Here is a 17,585-nt window from a genome sequence, read left to right as displayed (position 1 = left end):
GGCCTGGCCCAAGCAGGGCCTGGCCGGGCCCGCTGGCCCCCACACGGGGCCTGCAGCCACCTGTCCCAGCACCGGAAACGAGAGAGAGCTTGGAGGGGAAGTTTGCCTGTTCTTAAATGTGGATCACAGAGGTGGTCACAACTTTAAGTGGCTTAGAGAATTGTCCATATTCACACTGGCCAGCTGATAGGTTCTATCAGGTCCCAGAGGAAACTGTAAGCACCCCTTAGCAAGGACATCCCTTCCGGGACTATGCTTGCTAACCTATGACACCCTCTGAGACCCTGCAGGGGCTGGTGCCATCCTTGCAGAGTCTGAGCGAGAGCCTTCTGTTCCAGAGGAGAGGTAGCCAGGAGGCCTGTTCCTGGAGGTCTCAGGGAATCTGGGGCTGAGGACTGCTCACTGTTCCTTTCAGGAATGTTTCTGCCTTAGTCTGGGCATACGAAGATTCCAAGGAACTGTACTAGGTCAGGATATGGTGCATTCAGAGTAGTGCTGCAGAGGCAGTAGGTTGTCTTGAGCTCTTCTTCCTCTTGGCCTGCTCTGTTAAACAAAGTTTGCACTATCATACTGTTATCAGTCCTGCTGTCCTTCTTTTCTACATTGCATTTTTAACTTGCAGAAAGACTGGCCAGATTTGACAAGGGTATGGAGATAGTGAAGCAGTTGCGTTCTTGCTTTCTTTAGGAAATGGCAGTCATAGAAACAAACAAACAAAAAAGCCTCCAGTTGGGGAGAAAGCTGAATTCTTGCTGAACACCAGAGGTCCTCTTATTGGAGAGTTGTGATGTAACATCAGAGTTTCAGCAGTCATTCCTAGGCTTCAGCTAGCCCTCAACCATCTGTGGGACATACTTATCAATGTTTAGCAACAAACACCCTATTTCAGGTGAATTGCTCACTTTCCTGCAGCAGAAATGGCTTTTGTTTTCTTTGAAACAGGTAAATGCTTAAGAACTGAAAGTTTAAATGAGTAGTATATGGAAGTAAATAGTCCATTTGCATTGTTGGCCAAAGTCTTCAGAATAAAGGGTTAAAAAATCAGTGCATCCAAAAGGTTTCAGGTTTCAGATTTTCAGTATGCCCTGCTGCTTTTAAAAATACCCAGTTTCTTCAGATGGGCGAAATTACCTGTTTCTGTTTTAAGAGGAAGCTTTCAGATGTGGATGCTCAGAAATATGGTGATATTAATAGGCGATCAAATGACAGCCTCCAGTTTGGAGGCAAGTACTAAATCTTAGGGCTGCTGGTCTCTGCTGACGCTGGAGGGATTGCTGTTCACCTGGCACATGCACAGACAGCCGAGCACTCTGGGGTAGATGGGATTTACTGCTCCAGTCATCAGAAATTACAGTTGTGTGTATGTGGTTCTTTTGGAAATTGCACGAACAAGCTGTATGGTCAGCTGAAACCACAAACATTTCCTGCTGTTCCTGTCCAGCCAGAGGTGTTGGAGTGGACAGGACTCTTCATTATCTGGGAGTCGAAGAGTTGACTTGTTTTAATCTAATGAGAATTCACACTTCCCTGTCATTTCCTTTTCGTCAATGCCGTATCTCCAGCCTCAGTTTCAGTATTGACCTGTGGTGCTTGTGGTAGTTAAAAAACAGAACGAAAAACCCCACCTTCCTCTCTAATGTTGAAAATAGCATTGAAAATATTGTAGCAGAAACATCAACTTCCTCACTGTGACATAGCTGAGGCCTGTTTGAAGGGGGATTCCTCATGATTTAGGCTCCTTGTTCATTAGTTGAAGGCTTAGAAACCAGCTCCTCAGAGTTTACCTGCAACAGCTTAAAAATATGATGTAGACTCTGAACTGTTTTGTTTCATGGATTTGAGTAAGTTTGAGACTTATTTTGATGTCATGTGGTGTAGTTCCTTTAGTTCTATGTAGATCTCTTGAGCTCGAGTCCAAGACCTGGAGTGGACTTGGCTAAACCCATGTTGTGAATAGGACCTGGTTGTAGAGCACTAAAGGCAAGTGGGAGAGGGGTAGGTTGCAACAGAGATCTCTCTCTAATCCCACAGACATCACACAAGTCAGGAGAAGAAGCATAAATGATGTATCCAAGTGGTTGGCGTTGCAGGCTGGGAGTTACCCAAACCCAGTCATGGTAACCCTGTATTCTCTGGAGGTAATGCTCTGTACCTGCTTCCTTCCACTTGTCAAAAGAACACCCAACCCTAACAACCACACAAACAAAGCTAAACAAAACAAATTCTCCCCCGCCTTCCCTCATCTATTAGTTATTTGGACAAGCGTTTTAAAATTTTCAAGAAGCTTAGAACAATTTCTGATTCTTTTGCTGCTCTTATCTTTGTCCATCTCGCCTTCCTGTAGCCTGACTTTTTTAATGTAAAATTTGTACATTATTGACGACAGGATTACAGGTTTTGCTTGTAATCTTCCTGGAGCATGGGTAATGTCTCTCCTTTTCTATCAATCACTTGTTGCATACAGGGGTAGCACAAGCAATTTGAAAAATGTTAAATTACAGTAAGATTTATGTATATACTGGCTACATGGCTGTATTTTTGTGTGAAATGCTTGGTCTGGTGGAATGTGCTTTTTCTCAGTGAGCAAGCCAGTATCACCTTGGTTAAACGTGGTAGCTGTGTTAAAAAGTACCAGCAGACCATATGTAGGGTTAGGTCTCACAAGCTTACAATAAATCATTGAAGCTGAAAGACAGTTCCAAGAGCCTTCTGAAATCTTAACCTGAACGGCAGTAAATTTTTGAACTTGAAACTTGTTTGGGACTTTCTGATTGTAAAAGGTACTTTTTTATTTTAAGCCCAGTGGAAAACAACTTGAGTCATAGCAGTATCTTGTTATATAAAAGAAGGAAAAAGAGGTATTTTAGGCAAAACCAAGTAGGGATCCTGCTACATCAGACCGTATGGATGGGGTTGAAATTTTCCAGGAAGTTACCATTGTCTACATTACTGAAATTGGTTTTCCTGTTTTTTTTCTCCCTGTTCTGTGGTCAGATGGAGTGCTTGCTACAGCAGCATAGTTTTGGGGAAGTAGGAAAGGTGGTCATTTTGGCAAGCATACCTCTTCTAAAGGTAGTGGCTTTTTGCCAGTCTGAATACGGGATTGCTTGTCAGTAACTGAGCTGGTGGTACTCTAGTAGGACCTACTAAGTTAGTGATGTAGGCTGAACACCTGTCTCCAAGTCAAGATTTTCAGTGTCTCCAACAGGGAGAGAATTTCACTGGCAGAAGACATCCAGATTTTGCCTAATAGTGTGTAAAAAACCATAGTTAAAATCGGGAGTGTATCTTGTACTGTTGAGAGAGCTTGGCTTGAGGGTCTGACCCAAGCCTTCCTGAAGGGAGTAGCGAAATATTCTCACTTGAGGCAGGATGGAGAATGTATTAGTTCCAGAACTATTAAAAATATTGCTGGCAATAGACCTACATTTGATTTAGCACTTGCTTTATTCTGACCTTCTTCTGCTGATTAGGGGCTGAAGAATTTTCACTGTGTTACTATGGGCACGTATGCTTGTTTGGTATTCACAGCAGGTGAGCTTTTCACATGAGGCAGAGGGTGATAACGCTTTTCTTTTGTGCTGAGGCAATAATGACCGTTTTCGTTAGCAAAGCAAATACCTCAGTGGAGTGTGTAGACCAAAACACCTGAGGTGTTCCACAGTGCCAGTTTCAAGAGAATGTTTTTTCCATGCAGAAGTCTAACCATCAGGAATGTGGTTTTGCACAGGGAGCCTCCTTGAAAGTCATGCTTGGTCATCTCCGTAGCCTCCAGGAGCTGCCACAATAAGCCTGCCCCACTTTGAGGTCGATAGTGATTCTTTCTGGTGAAGGTCTAGTTGTTTCACAAACCAGTAAATCCTCAGTCTTCAGCTCAGCATTGGAACATCCATTAGTGGGGAGATCTTCCCTTCTGAAAACTCCTACTGCAGGTCTTTCCTTCTTGAACATAACAATGGGCTTGAGCAGCAGTAAATTTGTGCTGGGAAAACTCAGCGTGCTTGTCAGCACTAGGGAGCACAGCAGAGAAAGGAAATGTCTATGAAACCACAGCCTTGGGTGCTCAAATGAGTGTCTTCTCTGGTGAGCGAAAGGGTGTGAGGCCATCTGAAAAGTTAAATATGCTCCTCTATTTCTCATGGTCTTCTTTCTGGTAACTGGGGATCACCTAGGTAAAGGCTTTTGACAGGTGTCAGGAATTGGCTAAGGGTCTTGCCTTAATTGTCTGCCTACAATTTGAATGATGTCAAAGGCTTTTTGCTCATGGCTTTTTACAGTAGACGGGCTTAGTCATTTCAACAGAAATTAAAATTCTCTTATCTAATTGGCTTTTCTTTTTATAGGATCCATTTTGCTCCTATTTATGTAGTAAAAAATCCATTTTACTGACAAGTAGGGGTTGCAATGACACTGCACAATGTAGTGTGCTTTCCTCTGTTGCCTGCCTGGGTTATAAATAATGCAGCAACTTTCTTTTCCAATAGTACTGCTTCGTGGTGGTCTTGTGATGAGGTGTGTGGCGTTGTGAAAGTTTAAATGGAGCAGAGAAGATCCCTCCTCTCCAGGGATGTTTGGAGTTTAGGTTGGACTTGATGATCTCAAAGGTCTTTTCCAACTTTTTGTGTAATTCTGAGTCCAAGGAGTGAGGAGTCAAGGGTTGTGGCTGTTCTGCTCTCACAGCCGTTCTGGGCAGCAGGGAACCCACATGTTCCTTTAGTTGTGATCTTAGGAGCATGCCCCTATTTCTGTGGCATTAACCTGCCCAGCCAGAGCTTAGTGGATCAGAGAAAGTGTTGTGCCAGAGGTAGGACAGAGGAGGCTGTGTGCTGCCCCTTTATCCTGTGATTGCCTGGGCACTGTTTTACACAGCAGCAGGGCATCCTGGGTCCCAAAGAATTTCCAGGAGTCTGGGTGTGATGCAAAGGCATCATCATCACCTGGAAACATCCAGGAAGCAACGGTGAGGCTTGCAGCAACCAGCAACCACTCTTTGGATTAAACAGGATACCACTACAAGGGGTTCGGCCACCCTGCTTCCTCCCACAAAGTATGCAAGTAGTGGGATTTCTGACTGGGAAAGGTCAACCTTGCTGTGGTGTGTTGCCTTGTGACCATGGCAGAGGTGTTCCCCTTCCACAGTGGGGCCACCCCAACCCTCCCTCGGGGCAGAGGGCACTGCATCTGCAAGAGCTGTCTGAAGCATCCAAAGGGTCCCAGAGGTCAACCCCTCCTTGAGCCTCTAACCCTTCCTGCTGCCTAAAATTGGATTTGAGGCATATTTCTTTGCCACGAGGTAAGGAAGAAGCAGAAAACATCAGGTGGCCATGGAGAAGTGCCTGTCAGTCTTTGCTGTGGAGAGGCTGAGTGTCTCTGAAGCAGCCTTTCAACTGAGGCACCAGCAGGCTGGAAGGGGTTGTTTGGTTTTTGATGTTTCATTGTAGTGTCCCAGAGCAGGTTCCCTCAGACACGGAGGTGTTTGAATGAGGCTTTGCAATATTGGGTGCTAAGCAAAATGTTGGTTTTTAAAAATACTTTTTTCTGTGTATCCCTGAAGGCCAGGAATTTGCCAGATGCACGGGAATGAGGCTATGCTAACTTGGTACAGCAACCCTGGTGGAAAACTTTTCACTTGACCCAGAATTCATATGCTATGTTCTCACTACCCAATGTTCTGGATCCCTGCTGGAGTGAGTTTGACTAACCTTTGCCTGTGACTAAGAATAGAAATGTGTTGGGAACCTCTCTTATTTTATTTTCCTTTTGGAAAATGAAGCGGAAGTTTATCAAACGATGGTTATATGAGAGCTTGGCCAGCCAAATGAGGAAGTAAAACCTTCCTATAAAATTACTTCTGCCCACTGCACTTCTTTGCTCTCAGCTGACATCAGCCTTACCTTTAAATACAAGTTGGTGACTTCCTTGTGAGCCTGGTACTGCTCTGAATCCAGCTTCTGGCTGGAGCATGGTGCGACAACACTGCTGGGACACAGAAAGAGCAACTGCCAGGTAAGGTGCAGAGCAAGTGGGTTGCCTGTGAGCACAGCTCACTCCCTGGGAAGTTTGGCTTTACTGTTTTTAGCAAATGGAGCAGTGAAGGTAGGGAAGAAAAAGGCAAATCTTTTCTTAGTCACCAAGAAAACAAATGACCGGTCTTGTTATGAAGAGTTCATGTGAATCTAAACGCACATAAAACATTTCACATTTAGTTTGTGAAAATAAAAATTCTTATTTTCCTGAAGGCAGAGTAGCCCATCTGCCTTCTGGAGAAAGACCTCATGGCAGGGCTCAAATGGGCTGTCAGTCATAGGTGGTTTGCAGCATTTTTCTCAGTGGTGAAGGAGGAAGAAGTGGTCCAGCCCTGAGGTGTGAGGGGGAACACTGCGGTGGCAGGGAGCTGTAGCTGTGCTGCTTGTGCTGCTCAGCATACACAAGCACTTCAGATAACACCTAACCTGCTCTGCCTCAACCAATGCCAGGTCTGTCTGGGGCTGTGTCCCCTCTGCCTCTGCTTGGGCAGAGCAGGGCTTTGGGGAGGGGGTTTTGAGGAGCCCTAATTCCCTCTGGGTCAAACTGGTCCTTATTGTGGTTCTGTGGCCTGAGGCTGCTGGAGGTGCTGCTCTGACTGGTCGCAAGTGGAGCAAACACCTGGTGGAAGGACAAGGAAAAATTACTCTTTAAAGTCATTCAAGATGTAGTAGTTACCACCACGTTTTTTGAAAAGTTTTTTCAATTATGATTTTCTAATCTTAAAAACCTGTCAAAATATACCAAAGGCAGAAAATCATAAGAGGTCTTCTGATTTTTTTGGTCAAAAGTACTCATTAAAATACTAACATTCTAAAATGTTAAGATTGAAAGAGAGTTTTGGAAACCTGACTGAAGCCATTTCTTCTGTGTGTGTAAGAGGGGTCACAACACCACAGAGAGAGTGCTTTTTAAGCTAGAACATAGGATGGGTATACCATTATATATGGAAAATTTATCTGGGATATGAGAAGAGTTTGGCTTTCAATGGAGTGAAAACAAAACCAGCTTCCAGTGGGGTCTGCTGAGATGAAGGGAGGAAAGTGGCAGGAGGAAATCTAAGTAGTTTGCCAGTGAAGGTCATAAAGTTTGTAAATGGAATTTCACAACCTGTTTGTGATAGCAAAAGGTGGACTCTGTGATGCACGGTTTCTCCTCTTGTCATATGCTTTTTGTGCTGGTTATAAGCAACCAACTGACATGCTGAACTTGGGCACATTCCTGACTGTTTATGAATGTGTAAGCCAGGGATTTTATTGCCCTTTAATTCCCCCTTGAGAAGGGTGACCTCAGTGTTGTCTGTGACCGAGGCTTCCATCTCAGTTTTTCAAAATTGGTCTCTGTGGTGAAAACCCTGCAGTGACTCTATCGCCCACTCTTAATGTTTGGCCATGCTGCAGTAGAATTCCAGTGGTTAACTTTGCAGAATTACCATATTGCTGGTGATGGCTGATACTGCATCACATCAACCTCAGGCAGCCATCCAGAGCTCAGCTTTTCCTGTACTTACCAAGCCAAAGGGATTCACTGCTTGTGCAGAAGGACCAAGCTTTGCAAAAGGAAGCAAAGGGTGCGGACATGGACCACAGGCTTGGTGCTGCCTCCGATGGAGCACCAGAGTGGACAGAAGTACAGTGAAAATAATAGTAATGGCTATTAAAATATGTGTTAAATATTTTCTTTTCAACCTGGAGATAGATACTAACAGAAGTTTTCAATTAACAATAATTTATTAAAGTAATGTAGGCATTTTTTAAAAAATCAAGTAGTACACATGAAGTGTTTGGAGCCACTGACCTCACAGCTGGAAGCAGGTTTTACTGTGCTGCTGGCCCAGATGTGACTGCTTCTGCTTTATTTGGTTACATCAACATATATCAGCTCAGAGAGTAGCTGTTTCAAAGATGAGAAATCATTTCAGTAATGAAAATTTTCATCTTTAGTCAATGAATTAAAAACAAGGATTAGATGCAAAAATTGTTACAGAGTGCACCATAAGGAAAAACTGTCACTGACTAAAATAAGCAATGCTTTAATTTAGAGGGAAAAATACACACAGTAACTGCTTTCCCCTTAAAATTATGATATATTTAAGGTATTTTTTATTTTATTGATGCTGTTTGTCACCTTTAACTGAGAGCCAGATTTGTTCCACAGAATACTTGAAATGTATAAAGCTACACAGAGAAGTAAAGGTCAAAATTTTATGAGGTGGGGTTATAACTAATTATCATGCTTTTTTTTTTTTCTGCTGAATCAATCAGTTTTAATTGAACTGAACCCAGCATGGATATCTTCCTCACGGCCTGAGGCGGCTCTTATGCCTTGGGGAGGAGCTTTACTCTGAATCCTCTCCCAGCTCCTTCTTTCCAGTACCTCCATGCCTTCTTCCCCAAGGTTTCAGCTTCTGGCTCCTGGGGTGGCCCACTGCTGGGCAGGGAGTGGCTGGCAGACCAGGAAGGGGAGCTGGTGTGTGGGATGTGGTTCTGGCTCTGGGCTCAGCATGGAGGTGGTTGTTTGGTCAGTTAATTCTGCATCTGACCGCAATCAGCAAAGGGATTAGGGCCACCCTTACATTCCACACGTGGGTAGAAGAACCAGCCACAGCTTCTAACCAGGTAGCACCAATAACTGCAGAAATGTGGCAAGAGATGCTTCAGTGCAAGCAAGCCAATGGTGACTGAAGGTGTTTGGCTTGATAGATGAGTGGTCACCATGTATGCTCTTCTGTGTCATGCTTGTTGGGCTGAAGCAGCTCTGGGTATCCCTGACTATGCTGCCCATCACCTTCATTCACTGGGTAGACCAGAAATTTACATGGTGCAGTTCTGGAGAATATGAAGTAGCTTTTTGCTACTTTTGTACACTCATTTCTGAATTACCAGTTTCTCTTGACAATAAACGTAAGTGAAATTGAAACCACTTTCTGGATCACCTGCTTCCAAGCACCGTCCTGATGGCTTTCAAAAAAACAAGCTGCTTCTCTGAACATAAAAGCCCTCACTGAAATAGCAAGTAACAGGAAAAGAGTAGTCAGGCGTCATCAGAACTGATGAGTGACAGAATTTCAGAATTTACGTCTGCGCAGACACAGACAGACACATAGCAGGAAAAAAAAACTATAAAAAAAAAATCTGAGTTTCCAGATACTTTGCAAACAGCATGTTTCCTTAAATCACTGGATGAAATTTGCTATACTTGTTAAGTTGCTATGGCATCTGAGCCCATCCAGTAGAATTTGACAGATATTTATCTTGGGCTGACAAGCCACAGAGCAAGTTGAAAATCCCCTTTGTGTCATTTCCTGTGAGATAAGTCTGAAGAACCAACTCACGCATGCAGCCTGTCTGCATACAGGCAGCCTGGCGCTGCTCTCCAAGTAAGGTGACACCTGTTTGACATAATGTTTGGAGAGTGACGAACATTGCATGGGACACACTGATGCTTTTATAATTAAGAGCAGACCAGAAAAAAGCTTTAATGCTGAGAGAAGATTGGATAGTCTCCTCAGAGAGAAGACAGCTGATCTGGTGGTCTCTGCTGTGCACTAGACAAATAACTGAGAGATTGCATGTTCTTCCTCAATGGTTGTGTTTTGTTATTTCTAATCTTTCCCTCCCAGAAGCTGATGCCTGTGGGACATAGCTGGGAAGACAGGAGCACTGAGTTTAAAGGAACGTAACTGTGTGCTAAAATGGCACTGGCCAGTTCAATTTCTAGCAAAGTGGTGCCACCACGCTCCAGAAAAGTTTCTGCAGCAGGGGTGGAAGTGCACCAGAGCAAGCTGGATTTCTTCTGCAAGCTGGGCTATGGTAAGCAGGACATCTGCAAAGTGCTGGAGAACCTGGGCCAAGAGGCCCTGGAGGATGATGTGCTGAAAGAGCTGATTCGGATGGGGAGCAAACCTCAAGCTCTGGAGAACCAGCCTCAGCCTTCCCAGCTAAAGCTGGTTGCCCGTGGATCATGTAGCACCACACCGGGGCTGAAGTGGCTTGGAGAAGATGAAAGTGATGCTTCCAATTGCTTGAGACCCATTGTGATCGATGGCAGCAATGTTGCAATGAGGTAAGCTCCTGAAAGGCATCTCTCTTCCTCTGAGGCTTTTGAATTTTAAAACTGATGGCTTGAAGTGTGTTTTTCCTTCGGGTGAGAGGTGCGTTGATGCATCTGACGTATGAACAATTGGTTATTCCTGTTCTTTGGCTGATGCACAGCTTCTAAGGACCTGCTCTCTTGAGGTCCATGAATATGCACATCACATGCAGTTACTGGCTCTCTCTACATTCTGACTTTTTATAGGGCAGCCTCTGTCCAACCACTACTGTTTGTGGCAGTGTCTCTCCCTTTGAGCTCACCATTAAATTACTCCCCCTTTTCAAATGGGCACCTAGAATTTCCAAACCGATATGCTGAGATGTTTCCAGGAAAATCTGATGAATAGATAGACAGACCACCCAACTAATCTAAGAAGGAGAGGGGAAATAAAGTCAGGTGGCTGTGGTTTCTAACAATATCACAGTTGTACCACTTTGACTTGCAAGTAAACCCCAAAAATGTTCCCAGCTTGTATAATTTTTGTTGGTTTTCGATTTGGCTTCTGTTTTAGGGAAATATCAGGGAATTGATAGTTGACTTGTATTGAATAGATTCATTTCCTCCTTAGTCATTCTTCTTCTGGGAAATGTTGCATCAGCCCATCCTGGTCAACAACATTTCCTGAGCTGTGCCCTGGCACTGTGAAAGCACTCTTACAGATGGGGAGCCTGGCATGTCCCTGTGGATGGGATGTCCAAAGACAGCAGTGGGTTGGCCTCTGTTTATCCAGGCAATGTGGAGTAAAGAGTCCAGGAAATGGCTATCCATTTCTCTGTTAACTTCCCTGTCCACTCAGCAGGGCCAAGCCCATCCCTGCAGGCTGGGACAGGGCAAAGGAAGGCTTCCTCCTTCAGTCAGCAGTCCTGTGAGGTGAGATGAGACCACGCCCCCTCTGGTTAGAGAGGAAAGTGGACAAGCACATCCAGAGCAACTGGAGACTAAGCAAATTATGCCATCTTGTGGGTGAAGGGAGAAATCCCAACCGAAACCAAGGTTCCCTGCTCAAGGCAGCTCCGGAGGAGTGGGAAATACACAACAGAGCAAACTTGCTTGGCATTCGCTGGGCCATGAGCTCAGTAGCCAGGTGTTAGGCTCTCCTGCCCTGCTTTGCCTCTTCACCCAAGCCCCTCCTCAGGGTGTCTTTCTTGCCTCTGCGAAAGAACTGAGCACCCGCTCAGGCAGTGTGGCAGAGCTGATCACCCACCCTTTCAGTGTGCCAGGGTCGATATGACTCCTGACGGGCCACGTGCTCTGTTCTCAGCTCTCTTGGCACAGCAGCTTTGAGCTTCAGAAAGGCAAAGGTTTTACAGCTCTTCTCAGATGTCCCAACCTCTGTCTTGATAAAAACTTTGTGGATGATGGAGGAGACTGTTGAGCTTGTCAGTTCAGTTGGTACTGAAAGGGCGCAGCCTGGAAGGAGCTGCTTTCCTCTCCTGGATGCCTTTCAAAGTGGTGCTGAATGGCATTTGCTTTGGCTAACGGGGTAGGCCTGGTGAGTGCTTTCAGTATCCTTGCCTTAATTTTTCTGGTTTGCTACTATCAGGCAGAGAAGGACTGTTTGCAGATGTCAGGGGAAAGGGATATTAGGTTCCCTTGCTGGGGAAAAACTCCATAATCATCACCAACAACCATAAAAGTGCAGCAGAAGCAGCAGTTTAGGGATGAAACAATCAAGAAGTTAGAGCTTCAAGTGGCAGTTTTCTGCATGAAGAAAAATATCTTGAGCATTTGTATTTTCATCTTAGGATTGGTGTTTCTGGAGCATTTCGGGGTTGGCACTGAGGGCCCACTGCGCAGTGCAAGGCTTTGAAAAGGATGTGGATGCCCCAGGGTAATGAAGCGAGTTGGCAGTCTTCAAGCATCCATCAGGCCACCCAGAGAAGCTGAATTGAAAATAACCTTGCCTTCAGCCAGTCTCACTCAGCAAACATCTCAGCACACTTTGTGTTTCCATCAGATGCAATGAGAAACTTAGCTGCCTGCCAGCCTGTCCATGGGAAGTTTAGCAAGGCTGGTAGAAAAAATAAATGGAGTTGTGTTAATAGGGAAAAGGAACTGTCATAACCATATTCACTGCACATGCATCACCAAAGAGGCTGCTATCTCCTCTAGTGCTTGCACTTACAGCTACTTTTAAAGCTGTGGTAGCTACAGAGGCCTTTCCCTAGGCCTTTCTGGCAAAGCTGTGGCTGATGCTGTGTCATGGCCAGGTGGAGATGGGGCCATTTGCAGCTTTCAGAAGAAGTTGGTTTGCCTAAACTTCCTCTCAAAGGAGTTGGAATGGCACAATTTAAAAAGGACTTCCTGAGTGCTAATGATGGATTAACTGCTGGAGTAACAAAGATGCCAAATTTCTGCTTCATTTTCTGAGAGATGGGCCCTGCTGGTCTGTGACCCAGGTGCAGTGTACCCTGTTGCTGGCAGGAGGGAGAGATGACCTTGAGTTATGACAGATCATGGGTACGTTATGGTCCATGGATTTCAGGGTTGTGTGGGAAAGGGGACTGACAGGAGCCAGTCTGTGCCCATGCAGGGAGGATGGAAAGCCCTGAGGGCCCTGCTCCATTGCACAGCAGTCCCTGGTGTTCAGTGGGGACACCACAGCCCCCCACACGTGGTCAGAGTGGTTCAGATGGCCCCCAGGTCTGGCTGTAGCAGTGTGGCAGTAGCTGGATTAAGTGATAACGCTGAGGAACAGCTCCAGGTGCCTCATCTTGCTTGTTCCACTCAGCCTTTTGGCCAACCACTTGTGCTTGAGTACTTCACTTTCTGCACTGGGGTACACCTAGAACTGCCTTCCTAAAGCTCACAGGATTACATATACAAGTAGTCAATATTAAAGAAAGCTGTTGCTGAACTTATGTTTGAGTCACGGCATCAAAGTTGTACCTGGACTGCCTTTTAAAGGCAGTTATCTGAAAAAGTCACCCAAATTTCCAATTCACCTGTCCAGGTGATGTTATGAGTATCCTGGGTAGATCCTATCCTTTAAAACCAAACAAAACAGCTGTTCTAAAATGGAGATTAGGTATGTCAAGCACTTCAGGCCATTTATTATTGCTAAGGGTTTTATATGACTTCCTATTGCCTTGATACCTCTTAATAGGCAACCAGGTTTCTTCCACCAAATGGTGCTATTTTTCATTTGTGGTCACCATTTCAGGACAGAAACTTTTAATGGCTGTAAAATGGAGCTTTGGTTATGAGGCTGATGTAGGCAGAACCTAGAGATGGATCCCTGGGATGTGGTGGTGGGAGACTCATTGAAGACTGTGGCATTGTCCTTGCCTGGTCTGTGACTGCAGGTGGGTATAGCAGCCAAGAGAGTCATTCACAAGGGCTTTTTGCAGAGGTGAAAGCCTGAGTGAGACTGGCAATATCATGCAGGAAGGTCAAAGTAGAAGGATGAGCATTCTGTCAATACTGTGAGGGTGTTTATCCATTTAGGACTTGGTGCACAGTTTATTTTCGTTTTCTTGTGCCGAGGTAGTTAACAAATGGCCTTCCTTTACACATGCACTGCACTGTGGTCAAATTTTAGGTAAGTGAATGCCAAGCAGTAGGAATTTTCAGGGAAGGTGAGAAATTTAGAGGGATGTCACCCCTAGTTGTTTTCCTTGAGGTTATTTCTGGTCTTATGCTACATTTTGAATTGTTCAGAACCCACTTTGCTGGCACCTCTAAAACACTTGTCTTACGGCTTTTCTACCTCTCTGTGCAATGAAGAAAATATCCACCAACTAGGGCAAGATAAAAGTGGGCCTGAGGTGCCTGTGGCCATGCCCACTGATGTATTGTCCCTTTTTTGGTGTCCTGGGTTAGGTTCTTTATATTTCCCATCCTGCCTCTTACAGTTTTCCTTCCCCCACATGTTCTCATGTTTCCAAAAAAGATTACCAGTGGAGTGCCCTGTGATCACACATGCAGCCACTTCAGCCATTAAAATCTCTAACAGCCCTGTTACCACAGAAGAAAATTCCCACATTTTGTTTCTCACAGGAGAGCCTCATGGGTTTCTGCTTGTGCAGGAAGAAACTCTCACTCCTCTAACCTTTTTCAGACAACCTGTGTGAAGGGTTTGACAAAGCCTAAGGTCTTGCTTGTACTTAAGTCCATCCAGATACAGATGGAAGGAAAAGGCTTGGGTCACAGAAGTGGGGGATATGATACCTCTGTTTTTAAGTATCCAAACTGTTTCAGATAAATCTTTTCAGCTGTACTGGAAGAGGTGTTTGGATTTGTCCCACCAGGACACCGTGCCAGGTTGTTTTCTTGAAAACTGGTGAATGACAAAAAAACTGTTTATTTTGCCTTTTCATTACTGGCTCAGTTAAAGAGAACTCCAAGCTTCATAAAAGCCTTTCCTCATCATCCTCTCTTTTTTTTATAGTCATGGAAACAAAGAGGTATTCTCCTGCTGGGGGATCCAGCTGGCAGTGGATTGGTTTCGAGAGAGGGGGCACACTTACATCAAGGTTTTTGTCCCGCTCTGGAGAAAGGAGCCCCCTCGACAGGACAGCCCCATTGCAGGTAGGTCACCATCCTGGGTGTAATTTGGCGGCCATCAGGTGCAGTTTGGAGACAGGGGGTGTGAAGAACCCAGTACAGTTTTTTTCCCGTAAAGACAAGCACAGTGCAAGTTGTGCATCAGACTTCCCTCACTTAAATGAGTCATTAATTCATTGCCCCATTCAGTGCTCCTGGCTAGCAGCTAAAATTGCTTACAAGGCTTTGTTACACTGCTTTGAACCTTCTGCTTAACAAGCAGCAGGTGCTGCCAGCTGAGTTAAAGAAGAAGTTTGTCAGCTTGCAGTGAGCCTACAGAGCTTTTGAGGCCCTCCAGGAGACAGTGATGTTCATTACTGCATGACTATTATCTGTTAGCCGGCTGCCCAACACAGAGGGTGCACGGGTTCCCCTTCCAGGAGAAGAAAATGCATCAGCAGAAGTCTGTGGAGGGGAGTGAGACTCAGTTTTTTTGGAAGTAGATCTGTGAGATCTGTGCCAGCAGCTTGGTGTCTGCAGAGGAGGCAGATCCACCTTCCTGCAGAGAAGGAATGGCAAGAGGTCAGAGTGTCCTCAACAGCAGCAGAAGAAGTTAATTTATGTATTTTGTCACACACATTTTATCTCCAGGTAAAGCTTATGTCAGGGCTGGTTATGAGCCTTCTAGCATCTAGCAGGGTAAAAAGGGCACTGCAGGGATTCAGTATCAGACTGTGGTGTAGAATTCAAGGGATTCTTTTGCAGATAAAAATCAAAAAAGGGTGTCTCAAAATTTACAAGTCGATGTTCTTCTAAAAGACCTAATTTTTGATTTGCTGAATAACCACCAGATATCACTGCATCTGAAAATTGCACCACTGTGAGTTTCCTGAAGTGCTGAAATATCTTTAGATTCCTGTAGGTTTGTAGCAGATGATTGAGAGCTGGTAATTTTTAATTAATTAGCTCCTTTTTTCTTTTCTTCCCTTGCCTACTTTGCCAACCACCCGACCAGATCAGCACATTCTTGAAGAGCTTGAAAAGCAATCTATCCTGGTCTACACACCCTCCCGGAAGGTGAAAGGCAAGAGGGTGGTTTGCTACGACGATCGCTACATAGTGAAAGTTGCTTATGAGAAGGACGGAGTCATTGTTTCCAATGACCACTACCGGGATCTGCAGAATGAAAACCCTGAGTGGAAATGGTTCATTGAGCAACGACTGCTCATGTACTCTTTTGTCAGTAACAGGTAAGAGATGGATGGTGTTAGAGAATCTAGAATTTAAACGTTGTGGGCCGTACCTCCCATGAGTAGCAGAATACATGAGCCTTTTCATGAAAGGAATTTACTGCAGCTTTTCTTATCTCATTTCTTGAGTTCCTGCTCCCTCAGCTTTGGTCTTAAAACCTCCCATGTCACTCTTCTATGAACTTTTCTACTTGAATGGCAGCATTAGTGACCAGCTTTCCTTCTTTCCAGTCCAATTTGTGATATTAAACCAAGGGTTGCTATCTTCCAGGTTCTATTTCCTGTAAGAAGCAGAATTAAATCCATGAGAGGAGGCTGGCAGGCAGTATTTTTAGTTCCCCTACACAACAAAGCATGACTTTTCCCTGTGTTTCTGCAAACACAAGAAGCTTGTCTCTCTGGCCCTTCACCATCCTTGTTGGGGGAGGGTTTTCATTAAAGCACTTGCACCATGTCTGAGAGGCTGAGCTGAGTGCTCCTCATTCTGTTCATACCAACGTTTCTCCTGAGTTTCCTAATGCCTGAGGTGTGCAGGGGAAAGGCACTTCACTGAGACATCCAGTGTGCACAGACATGTGCTTATATCCGTGATTTTTTTTTTACTTTTCCAGGTTTATGCCTCCTGATGATCCATTAGGCCGGCACGGACCCACCCTTAGTAACTTCCTCAGCAAAAAGCCAGTCCTTCCTGAAAAAAAATGGCAGCCTTGCCCCTATGGTTGGTTTCTCCCCATGCTGTGAACTGCCCCCTGCTTCCCAGCAGTGCTGTCCCTCGGCTAAGGGCCACTGCCACATGCTGTCCTGCTTTGTGTGGTAGGGACTTGGGTTGGGGTTGCTCAAAGGTGTGATGCTTTTTTGTTCTCCTGCTTAAGTGGCTTCGGCCTCAGCAAAGGCAGGGGATGTTTCTGGCTTCTCCATCCTTGCCCGCACACAGCTTCCATGGCCGTGCTGACCATCCTGCCTGCACACGCTTCTCACTTTGTGGAGTGGATTGTCCTGCAGCACTTGGGAATTGCCATCCAAACCATTTCCCTCTTTCCCCTCCCAACAGCCCCCTAGCAAAGTGCAGGCTTCTCAGACGTAAATCCCTATGCCATTTTTTAAAGCAACCTTTTGCAGCAACAGGCCTCCCACCCAGCCCACCGAGTGCAGGAACTGAAGCATGAATATCAGACACTTCTAAAATAGCAGAAACTTCCTTTTACTGCTGCTTCACCGTGCTATTTATATCAGCAGTATTTAAATCTGGAGTCAACAGTACTGCGTTTGAAAAAAGTACTTCCCCTTTCTTCTGTGTTCATCACACCCAGTGCTGGGGAGAAGTGATGTGTGCATTAATTGATGTTGGTGCTAGTGACAACTTCCTGTCTGATTTTTTTTTTTTTCTTTCAGGTAAAAAATGCACCTATGGCAATAAATGCAAATTTTACCATCCAGAGAGACCACATCAAGCTCAGCTTTCAGTTGCTGATGAGCTTAGGGCCAAAACAAAAGTCCCGTTGGCCCTGGGGAAAGAGGAGGAGAGGTGTCAGTGCTCCCCATACACGGCCAGAGAGCCTGCACCCTGCGATGCCTGCACAGAAACTCTGCGAGAAGCCAGAGGCTGCTCTGGGCCTTGCTGCTACCCAGGCAGGTCCCAGGGGAGCTGTCCTGAGCAGACATCCCCTGCCTGGGCTGGCGGTCCTGGCTCTGACCTGGGGCTCGGGCAGTGGCTGTCCCCACAGGCAGCGC

General features: G+C 45.4%; 1 protein-coding gene across 1 annotated transcript in view; it reads left to right on the top strand.

The window, feature by feature from the left end:
• The first annotated feature begins 201 nt into the window (after nt 1–201).
• The window catches only part of ZC3H12D (zinc finger CCCH-type containing 12D), an 18,441-nt gene continuing 1,057 nt past the window's right edge, over nt 202–17,585 (top strand). Inside the window, exons 1-6 of the mRNA XM_017736402.1 lie at nt 202–6,006; nt 9,647–10,089; nt 14,510–14,649; nt 15,620–15,854; nt 16,466–16,572; nt 17,247–17,578. Coding sequence (XP_017591891.1) covers nt 9,719–10,089; nt 14,510–14,649; nt 15,620–15,854; nt 16,466–16,572; nt 17,247–17,578 — 1,185 coding nt within the window. The 5' untranslated portion in view covers nt 202–6,006; nt 9,647–9,718. The remainder of the gene's footprint in view (nt 6,007–9,646; nt 10,090–14,509; nt 14,650–15,619; nt 15,855–16,465; nt 16,573–17,246; nt 17,579–17,585) is intronic.

The sequence above is a fragment of the Corvus brachyrhynchos genome, unplaced genomic scaffold (assembly GCF_000691975.1).
Source record: "Corvus brachyrhynchos isolate BGI_N302 unplaced genomic scaffold, ASM69197v1 scaffold595, whole genome shotgun sequence".
In the NCBI taxonomy this organism is placed as follows: Eukaryota; Metazoa; Chordata; class Aves; order Passeriformes; family Corvidae; genus Corvus; species Corvus brachyrhynchos.
The sequence above is the reverse complement of the archived record's forward strand: the minus strand, read 5'-3'. Positions and strand labels throughout refer to the sequence as shown.